The sequence below is a fragment of the Cyprinus carpio genome, chromosome B2 (assembly GCF_018340385.1).
Source record: "Cyprinus carpio isolate SPL01 chromosome B2, ASM1834038v1, whole genome shotgun sequence".
NCBI lineage: Eukaryota > Metazoa > Chordata > Actinopteri > Cypriniformes > Cyprinidae > Cyprinus > Cyprinus carpio.
This window is the reverse complement of record NC_056598.1, coordinates 25,761,853-25,780,375: the sequence shown is the minus strand read 5'-3', so window position 1 is coordinate 25,780,375 and position 18,523 is coordinate 25,761,853. Positions and strand designations below refer to the sequence as shown.

The 18,523-nt window shown below is 37.5% G+C and overlaps 1 protein-coding gene across 1 annotated transcript in view; it reads right to left on the bottom strand.

The window, feature by feature from the left end:
• Nucleotides 1-1,613: 1,613 nt before the first annotated feature.
• The window catches only part of LOC109108676, a 38,429-nt gene continuing 21,519 nt past the window's right edge, over nt 1,614-18,523 (bottom strand). The window contains 10 exon segments of the mRNA XM_042719176.1: nt 1,614-3,347; nt 3,427-3,537; nt 3,943-4,032; nt 5,869-6,027; nt 6,118-6,252; nt 6,385-6,459; nt 6,657-6,815; nt 6,909-7,052; nt 7,182-7,256; nt 7,461-7,538. Of these exon segments, the coding sequence (XP_042575110.1) occupies nt 2,156-3,347; nt 3,427-3,537; nt 3,943-4,032; nt 5,869-6,027; nt 6,118-6,252; nt 6,385-6,459; nt 6,657-6,815; nt 6,909-7,052; nt 7,182-7,256; nt 7,461-7,538 (2,218 nt within the window). The 3' untranslated portion in view covers nt 1,614-2,155.

Here is an 18,523-nt window from a genome sequence, read left to right as displayed (position 1 = left end):
CATTAAAAATACTCTTCATTTGTGTTCCAAAGATGAATGAAAATCGTATGCATGTGGAACGGTATGAGGGAGAGTAACTGATAACAGAATTCACATTTTTGGGTGAATTGTCCTTTTAAATAATGTTGTGTTCTATAGGAAAATTGTGTCATTTCACTTGAATATTGACTATAAGTCTGTAGCAGTTGTTATTAATGACAGCCCTGTCTTTGTATTAACCTTTTTCCTGTGTATTTAAAAATGTTTATCTTTGTTTATCTTTGGAGATGAGGTGGAGATGCATGTACGCACAATCTTCCCCTGAATGGGATTTATAAATGGATTTTTTGCACAGGTTCTGGCATTCACAAGGTTTTATAAATCTGAAAACTTTTGTGCATACGCAAAATCTAGCTTTTGTGCCTACATACACTTTTAGGATGAACTCTACGGAGAGTTTTATAAATGAGACCCCAGTACAGTAATGGACTCATCATGGTCCTCTAGTCGCTAAAATGTGAATCTGGATCTTAAAACAAATAATATTGCTGCATTATAAGCCCCCAAATTTCCAAATTTCATGTATGGTATTTAACCTTCTTAATGCACATTTTATCAATTGATTAACATAGCATATTTGACTGTCCCACATTAGTCAAAACATGCTGTCCCACTTTTGAAACATCCTTTTCTAAAGTGGGACGACAAAGATTGCATCAAATAGAAAATATTCTTAACACATTTTAAGAATATTCTTGCAAAATATAACTTTTTTTTATTTATAACAGATTTATATTATTATGTCATTTCAGTGAACTTTACAAGAGGTACTTCCTGTTTGTTGATTTTCTTGGCCACATTTCTAACATAATTTCCAGAACATCAAGCGATTTCAATAACTTGACACCCTGCTTGAATTCAACACCAATCATGTTCACTTTAATGTTGTAGAGAAGAGATAAACGCACTGAAGCTTAGGTGTCCCACATTAGTCAGTGTCCCACATTACACTAATCCACCCTATATTTAAAACACATCATTAAAAAAAATAAACTGTTTAGTTGTACAACATAGGAATTTAGAGTTTCAAACTGTTGAAGTTTGTCAATGTTTAGATCGCGCAGTTTCTCTCACTTACCAAATCTGCTCATCATGTTGGATAACATACCTTGATCCGTGAACAAAAATTATATGCCAGCCAGCCAGCCTACTTTAAACTCAAATCTAACGTGTCTAAAACACAAGCACAAAATTCACTCTGTGTAAAGGAATTTGTTACTCAAAGAGCAGCAGGATTTCCACCTTCGAAAATGAAAGCAGTTTCCGATGTTTGACAGGGGGTTGCTTTCCAGTCCGTTTTTTTATGCCCTTTACTCGCAAACTTCCCTCCATCTCGTTATATATATTATTAATATTAGAAATTAATATTTAACAAATATTGAACCAACCTTGTTTGGACTTGGCTGGGAAACCGGGGGATTCCTTTGTTTTGTTTTTCTACATTCAATATGCTCTTTATTTTAGTTGCAGCCATAAAATGACTGGTTTCTTGAAATATTGTAATTGTAAATTCTTGAAAAGATGTAATTATTCATTGTTATTGTGTAATGTAGAAGAATGCAGATGTGCAAGAAAAAAGTCTCTTCTGCTTTTATTATTTCCATACAGTGTATGCCATTTATTCCTTAAACAATGTTAATGTTCATGTTAAAGATACTTAAATATTTTTAAATACAATGTTTACCTTCCTCAGTACTGTTGCACTGAATAATGGTTTTGAGAAACAGAAGTTTGTACAGTGCATTGTGTTGCACACTTCTTGCACGCAGGCTTTCAAGAAAAAAGTGATAGAAAAAGTAATGGGGGCCTGTAAAATATGCATTGTAGTCGAAACGAGTCGTTCGTTGTAGTTTTTGAAAATTGATTTCTGTTAAATAAAATATCTCATTTTGAAGTTGACTTTGAGCTTTGTAACTTTGCGGATCTTTTTTATTTTAAACATCAACATTACAGACTAAAGTTGAAAAAGTGAAAAAGCATAATAGGACCCCTTTAAATTATAAATGTACCTAAACCATGTCAAACTGGACCAAAAAAATTACATTCACCTTAACAGCTCCATTTAATCATTTAGCATAATCTGTCCATCTAAAGCAATATTTTCACTAAGAGATCTTTAAGAATCTGAACGCACAAGTTCTTCAAAGAGATGGGGCTCTTCTTCCAGAAGAATTACAATGAATTTACCTTTTGCAATCACACCACTTGAATGCACTGTGGAGCAGATCTTTCTCATGCTATCCTGACAGGTCAAATTAGTATATGTGATTTCAGAATATAGTTCCTCATGAATTATTCTCTGCTCACGCAGTTTATCTGCAATGCTCTTCACATTTTTAACTCTTTGAATGAGAGCCGATCTGTGTTTCTCAAAGAACTGAGCTTTATCAAACTCAGAATACAGATGCAGCTTTTGTTGGATTTGCTTTGGATTTACGGGGGCTAATTCTTCTTTCCATATTGTAGCCTTCCACACAGACTTCCTGTCCTCCTCTCTGATAAGATTCATTTTTACATCATCATGCTGATGTTGCTTGACCTTGAAGAAGTTTGGGTCAATGTCTGTTCTAAATGAAATCCCCTCTATGGGATGGACAGAAGCACCAGGAACCTCAAGAAGGTGAGGTGTTTTCAACCGAAATGGTCTGTTAGGTCTGGGATGACTGATCAAAAGACTTGATTTTTCATTCTGCTCAACTTTATCTTTTGAACAAGTGTCATTCACTGGAAAAAAGTAGATGTGAAGAATGAGAGGATCTTTACACCGCATGTACAGAAGAAGATTACAGTGTTCTTCCCACTTTATGAACCAGCTTATTATTAGAGTTGTAAGAGAGAAGGATGGTTGGACTATTTTGGCATGATAACGGGTCAGCTCTACAGATTGTAAAGATATTCCTTCATCTCTTTTGGTGAAAAGCTTCACAGTATCTCTGAGAGAGGGGTCTGACTCTGCTAAACAGGCGTAATGAGGCAGATGAGCCTCCTCCAGTTTCCCTGAGATCACTGTCACATCAATCACAGGACCAATTCGCTCACACTGAAGCCTCTCCAGCTCTTCACTGAGGAAACCTCCATCCACTGCACGGTACTGGAGAGTGACGTCACCAGCACAGACCCATCGCATTCTGGTCCTGCTGCACTCAAATCGACCCGCCGGAGTGCTGATCCTGAACTCTGACCCTCCTTCATCTGTACAGACTGACGGCTCCACCTGAACCCACTGATCAGAATCACCAATGTGAACACAAGACTGACACACTGGGAGCGGCTGAAGATTCAGTCCAGACAGTTCAGAGATGTTCAGCCTAGAACAGGAGATAGTAATTACAAATTAAATAACTAATGTATAAAAGATAAACATGTGATACTATAAAATTATCTCACTCTTCCAGCCCTCTCAAAATATTTGGTTTGAAGTGAATCTCCACTTTCTCATTACAGCTGTGACTCCAGTCCTGTTCTTTGCACTGGTCAGTGAGTTTACTGCATTTCCTCCTTAAAAAAGAAAGGAAAGGATGTGACGTGTGGCCAAGTATTGTGTCCCATACACACAACTTGCACACCCAACCAAACACACCCAAGTACACACACACCGTGAACACACACCCGGAGCAGTGGGCAGCCAATGCTGTGGCACCCAGGGAGCAGTTAGGGGTTCAGTGCCTTGCTCAAGGGTCTCACCTCAGTAAGACGGTGGAAACTTAATATATAAATATACCAGAGATATAAAATAATCATGGGAAAGACTAAAAATGAGACTCTGGAGGCTCTACAATTAACACATTAATTTCATTCCACAATGTAAATGGACCCAATGTTCGAAGTTTTGTAGTTAAGTGGTTAAATACAACTATTATTTGTCATTAGATAAAAAGTCAAATGCACATTAAGCACACAAACCCTTCAATGATCACAGTGCAGTGTGGATCTGTCAGTGATTTCTTCAGTGACACGAGCCCCTCCTCCAAAAGCAATCCAGTAACACTGACACTACAAAATAACATTTCAGTGTTTTGTACAGGGACACTATTTTGTTATAATGACAAAACAGCACAAATTCATTTTTATTTCTTTGTTAATTATCTCTCTTAAAGGGATAGTTCACCCAAAAATCAAAATTATGTCATTAATGACACACCCTCATGTCGTTCCAAACCCGTGAGACCTCCGTTCATCTTCGGAACACAGTATAAGATATTTTAGATTTAGTCCGAGAGCTTTCTGTCCCTCCATTGAGAATGTATGTACGGTATACTGTCCACGTCCAGAAAGGTAATAAAAACATCTTCAAAGTAGTCCATGTGACATCAGAGGGTCCGTTAGAATTTTTTGAAGCATCGAAAATACATTTTGGTCCAAAATATCAAAAACTACGACTTTATTCAGCATTGACTTCTCTCCCGGGTCTGTTATGAGCGCGTTCACAGCACATCCGGTTCGCGAACGAATCACTCGATGTAACCGGATCTTCTTGAACCAGTTCACCAAATCGAACAGAATCGTTTGAAACGGTTCGCGTCAACAATAAGCATTAATCCACAAATGACTTAAGCTGTTAACTTTTTTAACATGGCTGACACTCCCTCTGAGTTCAAATAAATCAATATCCCGGAGTAATTCATTTACTCAAACAGTACACTGACTGAACTGATGACCGAGCCAGATAACGAACGAAACATTGACTCGTTCTCGAGTCAAGAACCGGTTGCAGTACGGATCACCGGTAGTGATGGGAAGTTCTGTTCTTCTCCGCGAACCGGTTCTTTCGGACAGTTTGATTAAATAAACCGGTTGCCGAAAACGGTTCACCAGTTTTTTTGCGCTCGACGTAATGACTTCATTGGCGATGATTGCCCTTGATTCAAGCCTTCGGTTTACCCGCGCTCATAACATTAGCACAGAATCAGTTCAGAATCAATCACCAAAAGAACCAGTTCAGTTCAAACGCGCTGTGTGTCAGTCTGCTTCACCCATGCGCAGTATCATCAGCTCCTCGGTTCTCGAATCGGACGCGTCCGACAGAAACGGTTCTTGACTCGAGAACGAGTCAATGTTTCGTTCGTTATCTGGCTCGGTTCAGTCAGTGTACTGTTTGAGTAAATGAATTACTCCGGGATATTGATTTATTTGAACTCAGAGGGAGTGTCAGCCATGTTAAAAAAGTTAACAGCTTAAGTCATTTGTGGATTAATGCTTATTGTTGACGCGAACCGTTTCAAACGATTCAGTTCGATTTGGTGAACTGGTTCAAGAAGATCCGGTTACATCGAGTGATTCGTTATCGAACCGGATGTGCTGTGAACGCGCTCATAACAGACCCGGGAGAGAAGTCAATGCTGAATAAAGTCGTAGTTTTTGATATTTTTGGACCAAAATGTATTTTCGATGCTTCAAAAAATTCTAACGGACCCTCTGATGTCACATGGACTACTTTGAAGATGTCTTTATTACCTTTCTGGACGTGGACAGTATACCGTACATACATTCTCAATGGAGGGACAGAAAGCTCTCGGACTAAATCTAAAATATCTTATACTGTGTTCCGAAGATGAACGGAGGTCTCACGTGCTTATAACGAAAAAAACAACAATCAATAAAGAAATAATAATAACACTATGAAGAACCAAACCTAAAACTTTTGCTTATAATGCAAAATACAACAATGTAGTTAGCAGTAAGAATAACACTATGAAGTGTCAAAGTGAAGTGTCAAAACAGAGTGTTCCATTCTTTTATTCACATTCAATTATCACCAAGCAATCCAAGATCACAGCAAGGGCTGCTTCATCAGTTAACACTACAGTAAGTTTCATGTCTCAGTCTTACCGGATTTCTTGCAGACTGCTACAGGCCTGGATGAGAGCGAGAATCCTGAGTGCCCAGCTCTGATTCAGTTTGAAGACGATCAGCTCCACACTCTTCAGATCACACACAGAGTGCAGGAAAGAAAACAGAGCATCTGCTTGTTCATTACAATCTGGAGAACTACAAGAAGCACAATGGCACAAAAGTAAGGACAAATTACCAATCAGAACAAACTGTAAATGCTAGTTTGATGTTGGAGATTATATTTACTCAGGTTTGTATTTAGTCTGTTTGTGGAATGTCTGGAAGAAGATTTTCCAGTCAGAGTTGCTTAAAGCTGAGCGAGGACAAGTGAGAGAGATATGTGAGAGAGACTCAAACATCTGTCTGTGCCTCACATCCAGCCTAAAAAACATACAGACAAACAGTAATTATACTAATATTTATTCAGCCAATTAATTCTATCAATACAAATATTTTTGGTACTGTATTCTAAAAACGGTGACATGTAAAGATTGAAATGTGTGTGCTATGTACCTGATGCCCTTATCACAAAGCAAAACACTGAGAGATGAGAAGAGACTCTCATCATTGTAAATTTCTTCCTCAACACTTGCAAACAAATTAAACAAGAAGACAAGTGAAGTTAGTAAAAGCTCTTGGATTTTTTTTTTTTCTTCCCAGATGCTACTTGTATGAATATTTCATATATAACCCAATGAAATTCAAATGTGGCTTAAGTGTCCAAAATGTAATTTTGTGCCACTGTAAAATTAAGAATTCTGAATTTATTATGCAAATCCTTTAACCTGAGTTGCTGTAGACTGGTGCAGGTCTGGACGAGTGAAATGATCCCAGAAGCCCAGCTCTCATTCAGAACGACCAGCTTCAGATCCAATGTCTTCAAACCCACAGAGTAAAATGAAGACAACAGCAAACTGACATGCTCATCAAGCTGAGCTGAAGAACTGAAAAATTATTATATGAAAATTATTTGACCACAATACATTTGAAAAACAGTTAGTTTAGATAAATAATCACAAAATCATTATTTTTCTTACACTTTTGCTACTTTTGCTGTCTTGCTGAGTCTCTGTAAGAAGAGTGTCCAGTCAGTGCTGGATATCTCTGATTGTGGACATGTAAGTGTGATGTTTAAGACTGCTGGAAATGATGGATTCTTCTCTGAGGAGCTCAAAGACAACCTGAAACAGAGACACAAAGGAACAGTTGATAACATCTCTGTACACTCACTATGAATGATGTTTCTTGTGTTCTGAAAAATTAATTATACCATCTTGGTAAGACTATTATATTGTGTAATATTTTCTTACAAGACATCTTCATGTGTGACTGACAGGTCAAGTGACCATATGAGACTCTCAGCACTGTATTCATCCTCTTGAACTCTACCAGTCAGAACAAAGACACAAAATAACACACATTCCTTATTTTGAAACTTAAAAGTAAAAAGATAACTTATTAAACAACTAATAAATCATCGGATTGTGACATTTATGTTAAAATACAAAAACTGATGTTACATTCAGAATGAAAATGATTGCCATTTCCTATGACCCTATTGGAAGTTAGATATTTTCAATTAAAATTACTTCAGTTTTCTCAAGATTTTTGATTCACCAAGAATCTGGATCAAATCTCCAACATTGTAGAGGTAGTCCACTGTCAACCTGAGGTCATGAACAAAAATAATTTAGAATATACAAATACTGACCTTTTATTGTAAGTCATTTCATAAACATGAAATATAGTTCAATGACAAAACAAAATGTGTTCAAGATACAGAAAATGAAAAAAAATTTAAAATTCATGTGCAAAATGTACACATCTATAATACATTTTTATAAAAAACACATTTTAAAATACATTTTTATATATTCAAAAATAAAGAATGTAATGTTACTGACATAAATGACAAAATAAGCAGAAATACACAATAATTGTATTTTGAGAAGAGTTCATGCAAGTTAAGTTTCATGCTCTTCTTTTCTCCATGCGAACACACTGACCTCATATTCTCACACATACAGAGTGCTGGCTGGAGAATCTTGAGTTTCTCAGCTGTTAAATCACAGTCCATGAGGTTCAGGTATCTGATGTGTGGACAGCACTGAAGACAGTACAGCAGCACCCAACAGTCTGTGCTCCTCAGAGAAACGTTATAGAGATCCATGGACTTGTCAACTTTCAAAATTTTCCTCACAAACCTCTTATCCTGAAGCTCACGCAGACAGTGGAGAGCAAATAACTCAATTCCATACTGCTGTATCATCAAAACAATAGCTCTCTTGAGTGTTTTCCTCATTTCTTTTTTCTTCAGTTTAATGGTGTGAGGAACAGTCAACTCAATTTTTTCAAGGAATGAGCTGCTCACCTCTTCATTTAAAAGACCATAGAGAAACAGTATAACTGGAGGTATGGGAATTGATCTTCTTTCTTTCAAATCTGGAGATGGCTTGTCAATTATAGCCTCCCATTCCATCAATTCAAACAGCTCACTAACTTTTAAGCTGTGCTCTTTTTCATCCAGTAAAATATAATAAAGAGCAGTGAAGAACTCCTGAAAGCTGAAATGGATAAACTTGAACACTGGAACTTGTTTTTCTTTTCTTTTCGAACTGCCTTTATACAAAAACAAACAAATGGAGGCATCTAAGCCAGTCTCAGCAACAGGCTTTTCATCAAAAAAGACTTGCTGATTTTGTATTCCTCTCTCTGCCAGCTGACCCAGACTCCTCAGCATGGTGAGGACAGACTGACTCTGGTCATGATGCTCCAGTAGAGTGGACACAAAGTACACATAAATGGAGGTGGTTGTCTTTAGTTCTCTCATCACATGATCATCATCTGTAAAGTGTTTCTTCAGACAAAAACAGACCATCCAACACAGCAAAGGCACAGAGCAGGCAGTCAGGAGGCTTTCATTTATCTTCACTCTCTCATACATTTTCCTGAAGAGCTGCTCATCCTGAAAATACTTCTGGAAGTACTTCTGCACCCCTCTCTCAGAGAAGCCCACAATCTCAGTGAAACGCTGAGGACCCTTGAGGAGATTCAACACTGCATCAGCATCTGATCTGGTGGTAACCAGCAGGAATGACTCAGGCAGCAAGATTCCCCTCAACAGGTTCCTAAGAATGACCATAGGTGGCGCTCTCTTGGATGGATTAGTGTGTAGTAACATCAAATGAAGGGGTGGATGAGATACATACTCATCAGTTTCATCAATGAGGATGAGGACTTTCTCTGGTGTTAAATCTAGTATCTGTGAGATCTGATCCAATGTTAAACTGCAACTCCAGCTCAAGAGCTCAAACAAGCTCATCTCCTCAGAAATACACTTCAGCTCTTCACTCTTCAAAAGAAAAACTACATCAAATTTTTCAGAGTAAAGTTCTCCAGATGCCCAGTCCAACATGATCTTCTGTAGCGTGAAGGATTTCCCTCTTCCAGAATCTCCACTGAGAATCACAGTTTTCTGTGTGTTTCCATCACAGTCAGGACTGAACAGCTGGTCTATTCTGATGCTGCGATTCTTGTCATTTGATAACAGTTGAGATGGTGGTTTTGATTCAGAAGTGTGCACAGACCTCACATGTTGACAATAGATTTTGTTAGTTTGCTCTTTGATCTTCTGAATGATCACTGGTTCAGTGTAATGACCAGCCAGGTCCACACATTCATTAGATGGAAGATTATACTCTGTCACAAACTTACAGCTGTCAATGATGGAAGTCTTGTACTGAAGAATCGCAGGGCTCTGACCTACAGGAACATAAAACCGTCATTAAATAACAAGATCCTAAATTAAATACAGTAACAGTGAAGCTCACATGGAGAGAGTAGGTTTGCAGTAGTAGAATTGTATTTACAAAAATGGAGAACTCAAGATCATAGGTTTACAAAGAACACTATAAACCGGAAGGGATCACAGGCGAAGCCAGAGGGATGACTTGGAGTGTCAAGGTGGAGACAGGAAACTTTACGGAGACAGCGGAGAAACCAGACTAACAGGCTGGGCAGAGCCAGCAGAGGAGGAAAGGTCAGGGAACTGTTTGGGACCAGAGGCTCCATTAAATTGGAGGGTGGGGACTGGATCTCTGGCAAACAAGTCAATCAGTAATTCCTCCAATGCCAGTTCCAGCTTGGGGCTCATGCATGGCAACTGGCATTGACTAGGGCAGGAATGATCACAGATGGGGTAAAGAAGGCATCCTCCTGATACTCCTCCTCTGTTAGAGAGGAACTGCTCAGCCACAACACATACTGTATTGTCCATGTATTGGGGTATTGAAAAACTGGAATATTCTGTGGGCATTGATTGGAGGACGCGGTTGTCTAGCCTGCTCAAGAAGCACATCTTTAATGTGCCCTCAATCCAGGGAACCAGTTCTAAATAGTCCTCTGCAAAATTCATGTCCTCCGTGTCTGCTTGACACAGGGACAGGAGTTAGTCTTCCTGCTGCTAGATCCATAAGCATTTGTTTTTGGTTCCTCAAACAGTGACAATAACCAACCAACCAATCAACTCAAGATACAAACACAGAGCAATATAGGAAAACTAACAACAAACAACGACACAGGTGAATATCATAGTAAACATGTAAACTACCTAGGAGATGTAGATATTATCCTAAAGCCTCTGCTAAGATGTACAGCTGTGGCCAAAAGTTTTGCGAATGACACAAATGTTAATTTTCACAAAGTCTGCTGCCTCAGTTTTTGTAATGGCCATTTGCATATACTCCAGAATGTTATGAAGAGTGTTTAGATGAATTGCAATTAATTGCAAAGGCCCTCTAAAAAATTTACTTAATTCCAAAAACATTTCCACTTCAGCCTTGCCACAAAAGGACCAGCTGACATCATGTCAGTGATTCTCTCATTAACACAGATGAGAGTGTTTACGAGGACAAGGCTAGAGATCACTCTGTCATGCTGATTGGGATAGAATTAACAGACTGGAAGCTTGAAAAGGAGGGTGGTGCTTGAAATCATTGTTCTTCCTCCATTAACTATGGTTACCTGCAAGGAAACGTGGAGTTATCATTGCTTTGCACAAAAAGGGATTTACAGGCAAGGATAATGCTGCTAGTAAGATTACACCTAAATCAATCATTTATCGGATCATCAAGAACTTCAAAGGGAGAGGTTCAATTGCTGTGAAGACTTTGTGAAAACTAATATTTGTGTCATTCTCAAAAATTTTGTCCACGGCTGTAGAAAAAGGCCTAGCAAAACAGTAATCACTAAAACAATATCACAGTAATATTAATTATTGATGTTAATAGAAAAAAACTGTTAAGTTTTAATACTGAGCTGGTCATTAAGCTGATTTTAGTTTCAACTGGTTGTCTTTGTAAAAAGGAAGTAGGTACTGTATGCTGGTGCCAGGTCTGTGTGCGACTTTTCCATTCAAACCAAGTTCTTGTACCAAATCAAACTGAAATAAAATCTACAAAGTCTCTAGTATCCAATGTATAATCAAAAGGTATGGTCAAAAAAGCAACCTCAATAAATGCAAAAAGAATCCAAAGAAGAAGGGCCACATTCATCATCACAATCATACACACAGGGAAAACACTTTGTGTTCCTTTTTTTTTTTTTTTTTTTTGATTTGATAATTTTGAAATGTTCAGTCATTTATATTAAACAAATATTAAGAAGTTGACCGTTTCAAGTATTTAGCAGCAATGCAACTCTGAAATAAACACTTACCATTATCTGACATAATTCTTCTTATGATCATCCAGCCTCAAAATCTAAAAGAATAAAAATATTGCATTATACAATATTTATTTTACATGTAGAGAAACGTCTGCCTTCATGAGAGAGTACAGAGCATTGAAATATGACAAAATACAGAAGAGAAAAGAGGAAGTACACTGAGAACACAACTGAATGTTTAACGGATAGTTCACCCAAAAAGGAACATTTTGTCATTGCTTATACTCACCCTCAAACTGTTCCAAACACGTAACAATTTAAACCAGAAGAAAGAAGCCCACACAGGTTTGGAACAACTTGAGGGTGAGTAAATAAGTTTTCTAATTTCTCTTTGCCAGCTGACTTTTGGGAAAATAAAAATAATTTAAAAAAACTGAACAGAAAAACAGAAACAATAGAAATTTTGACAGGGACTGGAAATTACATTGCAACAGTTTTTCCCCTTTCATTTTTAAAGGCAAGTAGAGCATTTGAATGTTCTTTAACAGTGAATATGATTTACTAAAATACTGTTCTCCAAAAGCTGCAGTATAGGGTGAGCTCTCCAGGGCATTGGTCGCCTGTAGTTTACATGTCATTTCCCAAATCATGTAAAATAAAATGTAGAATAATCAAGCAAAAAAGTTTGAGTCAGGTAAAGGCAGATGATTTAAAAGGTCGGGATCTTCTTCCAGAAGAATGGAGATGAACATTTCTTTCACAGTGTCACTACCTTTACGCACTATGCTGCAGATCTTCCTCATGCTGGCTTCACTGGTTGAAGTTGGATTTGTGATTTCAGAATATAATTCTGCATGAATGATTTGCTTCTGCAGCAGGTTGTCTGCAATGTTATTCACATTCTCAACACTTTTAATAAGAGCACACCAATTTCTATCAAAAAACTGAACTTTATCAAAGTTAACAGCCGATTGTGGTGTATTTTGGTTTTGTCCAGTTTGAAACAAAGTCTCGGCCCTGTTTGGATGCATGTTGATTAATTCTTTCCAAACTGTTGCAGTCCAAACTGATTTCTGATCATCCACTTGACTGAGAGACATTTTGATGTCATTGACCACAGGATGTTTGACCTGAAAGAAGTTTGGCTCGATGTCACCTCTTAATTTGATTGCTTTGGGTTGGACAGAAGCACCAGGAACCTCAAGACTGTGTTGTTTCATCATCCGCATTGGAGTTTCAGGTCTTGAACACTTGATTGGATGACTCAGTTTTTCCTCCGTTTTAATTTTTTCCTTAAAAAGTGAATCTGATGGGAAAAAATACACATGGAGAATGATGGGGCTCTTTTGTGTCATGAAGATCAGTAGATCACAGTGCACTCTCACTGATATCCCTAGTTTCATAAGCACTGTTTTAGGAGAAAAAGATGGTTTAAGTATTTTTGCATGAAAACGAGTCAACTCCACTGATTCCAAGGATATTCCCTCATCTTCAACACTGAGGACCTTTACACTTCGTGTGAGAGAGGGGTCTGACTCTGCTAAACAGGCGTAATGAGGCAGCTGAGCCTCCTCCAGTTTCCCTGAGATCACTGTCACATCAATCACAGGACCAATTCGCTCACACTGAAGCCTCTCCAGCTCTTCACTGAGGAAACCTCCATCCACTGCACGGTACTGGAGAGTGATGTCACCAGCACAGACCCATCGCATTCTGGTCCTGCTGCACTCAAATCGACCCGCCGGAGTGCTGATCCTGAACTCTGACCCTCCTTCATCTGTACAGACTGACGGCTCCACCTGAACCCACTGATCAGAATCACCAATGTGAACACAAGACTGACACACTGGGAGAGGCTGAAGATTCAGTCCAGATGGTTCAGAGTCAGAGATGGTCGGCCTAGAGAACAGGGATTACAATTATAAATGAAATGATAAATGTGTGAAAGAGAAACAGACTATAAAAAATATAAGATGATCTCACTCTTCCAGCTTTTTCAAAACCTTTGGTTTTAAGTAAATCTCCACTTTCTCATTACAGCTGTGACTCCAGTCCTGTTCTTTGCACTGGTCAGTGAGTTTACTGCACTTCCTCCTTGATAAACGTGGAGAAAACCAGGATTTTTAAAAAAAGATTAAAAATATACCACCTGTATGCTTTTCAATCTTTTGTAGGAAACAACCCACTGATCAGAGTCAACAATGTGAACACAAGACTGAAACACTGGGAGCGCCTGAAGATTCAGTCAAGGCTTAGATATGGTAAGTCTAGAGAACACAGATGATAATGATAAATTAAATGACTAAAGCATGAAAGACTTGAAAAACTTTTTCATAAAACAAAAATGATCTCACTCTTCCAGGGTTTCCAAAACCTTTGGTTTGAGGTGAATCTTCACTTTCTCATTACAGCTGTGACTCCAGTCCTGTTCTTTGCACTGGTCAATGGGTTTATTGCACTTCCACCTTGTGAAAGACAAAGTAATTTTTACAAACTAATTTTAAAATGTCCAATTTAATAAGCTACAGTGCATACCAACTAAATGGAAAAACATGTCAGAAATGAGATCAGTTGTCAGTAATGGTAGAATTGAGGATTTAATACTCTACTATTTACACACTGTATAAACAATTCATTTGTTTTGTTAATAAAATGGAATACAATGAGCTTTCTAAAACTGTTAATCATTGGACAAATGCACAGCTATTAAGCACACAAACCCTTTAACAATCATAGCGCAGTGTGGATCAGTCAGTGATTTCTTCAGTAACATGAGTCCCACCTCCAAAAGCAATCCAATGACACCGACACTACAATATTAAAGTTATACAAATAGTGATTAAGCAATATACATGCTATTAATTTTTTTTTTTTTTTTTTTGTAAAAGAACAATGCTTTCAGATCAAGTGACGTGACATACAGCCAAGTATGGTGAGCCATACTCAGAATTCGTACTCTGCATTTAACCCATCCAAAGTGCACACACACAGCAGTGAACACACACACACACACACCGTGAACACACCCGGAGCAAACCAATTAATTTATTCAAATTAATAAAAGTCATTTATTCAAATTAATAACTTTTCAATCAGCTTGCAGTACAGACACAGAGAGTTTAAAGTATTATTCATGATGAACAAATCTATAATGTGTATTAACTGCATTTAGATTTGTGGGGACACTTTATCCTGTAATTAATATTCTGTTGTAGACTCGTGCAGGTTTGGACGAGAGAAATTATCCCAGAAGCCCAGCTTTTATTCAGAATGAACAGCTTCAGATCCAACGTCTTCAAACCCACAGAGTGAAATGAAGACAGCAGCAAACTGACATGCTCATCAAGAGCTGACGAGCTGCAAAAATATATTTGACCACAATGCATTTGAATAACAGCAAATTTACTAATGAGATAAATAGAGTTAATGACAAAATCATTATTTCCTTACACTTTTGCTGCCTTGCTGAGTCTCTGTAAGAAGAGTGTCTAGTCAGTGCTGGATATCTCTGATTGTGGACATGTAAGTGTGCTGTTTAAGACTGCTGGAAATGACGGATAAAAAAATGAAATACGGTGTTACTTTTACGGCAGACGTGATGGGACACACACCTTCCAAAAAGTTCAACTTTTGTCTCGTCAGTTCACAGAGTATTTTACCAAAAGTCTTGGGGGTCATCAAGATGTTTTCTGGCAAAACTGAGACGAGCCTTTATGTTCTTTTCACTCAGCAGCGGTTTTCATCTTGGAACTCTGCCATGCAGACCATTTTTGCATAGTCTCTTTCTTATGGTGGAGTCATAAACACTGACCTTAACTGAGGCAAGTGAGGCATGCAGTTCTTTTGATATTTTTGTGGGGTCTTTTGTGACCTCTTGGATGAGTCGTTGCTGTGCTCTTGGGGTAATTTTGGTCAGCCGGCCACTCCTGGGAAGGTTCTCCACTGTTCCTTGTTTTTGCCATTTGTGAATAACAGCTCTCACTGTGGTTCGCTGGAGTCCCAAAGCTTTAGAAATGGCTTTATAACCTTTTCCAGACTGATAGATCTCAATTACTTTTTTTCTCATTTGTTTCTGAATTTCTTTGGATCTCGGCATGACGTCTAGCTTTTGAGAATCTTTTGGTCTACTTTACTTCTTCTTCTTCTTCTTCTAATTAATGGCGGATCATATTTTTACGATATATACCGCCACCTACTGGACTACTACACAGGAGTGTGCAAAAAGGACGTTGGTAACTGACAGATTAAATCATAAATTCATAAAATAATAGCAAAACCAACCCCCCCTTCAAAAAAAAAAAAAAAAAAGATACAAAAAAAAAAAATTCTTCTACTTAAACCAGTATCATTAAGATATATAATGAGATACTTGCTTCTTTGTCCCTGCATTCCTTGCCCCTGCAAAATATTATGAATGTCATTTTCTGCATTAGAGTCTTTCCATTTTTATCTTAGTTGGTCAAATTTCTTACTTCTAAATAAAACATGGGTAACATCCTCCAAGACTTTACATTCAGAGCATATGCCATTACTTTTACCTATTAATGATAAAGTGGAATTAAGGCCTGTGTGGCCCAACCTCAATCTAGTTATAATACCTTCTTTGTGCCTATTAAGACACAATGAGATGATTCTTTTCCCTCCAACACAGTTATGGTTCCTATGATAGTGTCTGGCATTACTCTCTGACTCCCATTCATCTTGCCATCTTAGTATAATCTGTGATTTAATTAAAGCTTTAGAATCTCCTTTACCCAATGGAATGTGAATTTCTACTTGGTCTAATTCCAGAGCTTTTTTAGCTAGCTTGTCAGCAATTTCATTGCCATCAATTCCATAGTTGCCTGGAATCCAACAGAACTGCACTGTTATTCCAAGGCTTAAAAGATTTAAAAGAAGATGCTTTACCTCTAATACCAAATCTTCACGTATAGCATTATCTGTTATAAAACTTTGTAATACTGCCATAGAGTCAGTACATATAACTGATCTAAGAGGTTTAGTCTCTTCAACCCACCTAAGGGCAGTTATTATTGCAGTCATCTCTATTGAATATACTGATAAATGGTCACTCACTCTATACCCATATCATTTTTCCAGTTCTGGAATATAAATACCAATACCACAATGACCTTTGTGTTCTTTAGAGCCATCTGTAAATATTTTCAAATATCCATAATATGAAGTATTTAAATAACTTAAGCAGGCTTCAGTAAAACTTTGCTTAGTGTGATGCTCACCTTTTCCCGCTAATAAATCAATATTTACCTCTGGAACAGGAAGCAGCCATGGAGGAACACAACTTAAAGCTAATGCTGGGCCATACATCAACTCTTTTAATCCATAATGATTCACTAAATTGTCAAATTTCCAACCAAATCCACTGAACTTTTTAGAATATTCCCAACAATCACTAAGCACTGACAGAGCTGGGTTGTTGAAACTTCCTTTTAATCTTACCCAATAATTTAGTGACAATTTCTCATACCTTAAATTAATAGGGGTTTCCTTAGATTCAACTAATAAAGCACTTGTATGAGTTGTTTTAAAAGCAACAAGGGCAATCCTCAAAGCCTTAAACTGCATTCTTTCAATTTTCTTGAGGGATGTCTTACATGCTGAGCTATACATTATACAGCCATAATCAATAGTTGTTCTTATCAATGCTTTATATATGTTAATCAGAGACAGCCTGTCAGCTCCCCAATTATGCCCAGTGACCATTCTCATAAGATTAATTACCTTTTTACACTTTGTTTCAATATATTCAATGTGATATTTCCATGTAAGTTTGGCATCCAACCATATTCCTAGATACTTAAATTTTTCACTTCTTTCAAGTTGCTGATTATAAAGCATAATTTTATAAGTTTCAGGGACTTGTTTCCTAATAAAATAGACTACCTGTGACTTTGTAATAGAAAATTTAAAACCCCAATTAATTCCCCACTGTTCAAGTACATGAATGTCCTTTTGAATCTTATCATTAACATATGAAATGTTACGTCCTCTTCGTTACTATCTCCCAGTTTTTCATATATGTCATTAATCATTATGTTGAACAAGATAGGACTGATAACACTCCCCTGAGGAATTTCATTTTCAATAATAAACTCATCATACACTGCATTACCATCTACTTCACTTTGTCAGGCTGGTCCTATTTAAGAGAATTCTTGATTGTGAACAGGCGTGGCAGTAATCAGGCCTGGGTGTGGCTAGAGAAATTGAACTCAGGTGTGATAAACCACAGTTTTAACAGGGGGCAAACACTTCTTCACACAGGGCCATGTAGTTTTGGAATTTGTTTTCCCTTAATAATAAAAACCTTAATTTAAAAACTGCATGTTGTGTTTACTTGTGTTATATTTGACTAATATTTAAATTTGTTTGGTGATCTGAAACATTAAAGTGTGACAAACATGCAAAAAAAATAAGAAATCAGGAAGGGGGCCCAACACTTTTTCACACCACTGTATATATATATATATATATATATATATATTTTTTTTTTTTTTTTTTTTAAACATTGTATTTCTCCATACAAGCACTAACCTCAGAGTCTCACACATACAGAGTGCTGGCTGAAGAATCTTGAGTTTCTCAGCTGTTAAATCACAGTACATGAGGTTCAGGTCTCTGATGTGTGGACAGCACTGAAGACAGTACAGCAGCACCCAACAGTCTGTACTCCTCAGAGAAATGTTAGACAGATCCATGAAGTTGTGTTTTTTCAGAGCTTCACTGACAAATCTCTCATCTTGGAGCTCATACAGACAGTGGAGAGCATACAGTTCACATCCACTATGTGTTGTCAATCTAAGAACACTTTCCTGCAGTTTTTCCTTCAGTTTTACGGTGTGAGGAACAGTCCACTGGATTTTTTTAAAGAGTGAACTGCTCACCTTCTTATTTAAGAGACCACAGAGAAACAACATAACTGAAGGAATGGGATTTGATCTTCTTTCTGGAGATGGCCTGTCAATTA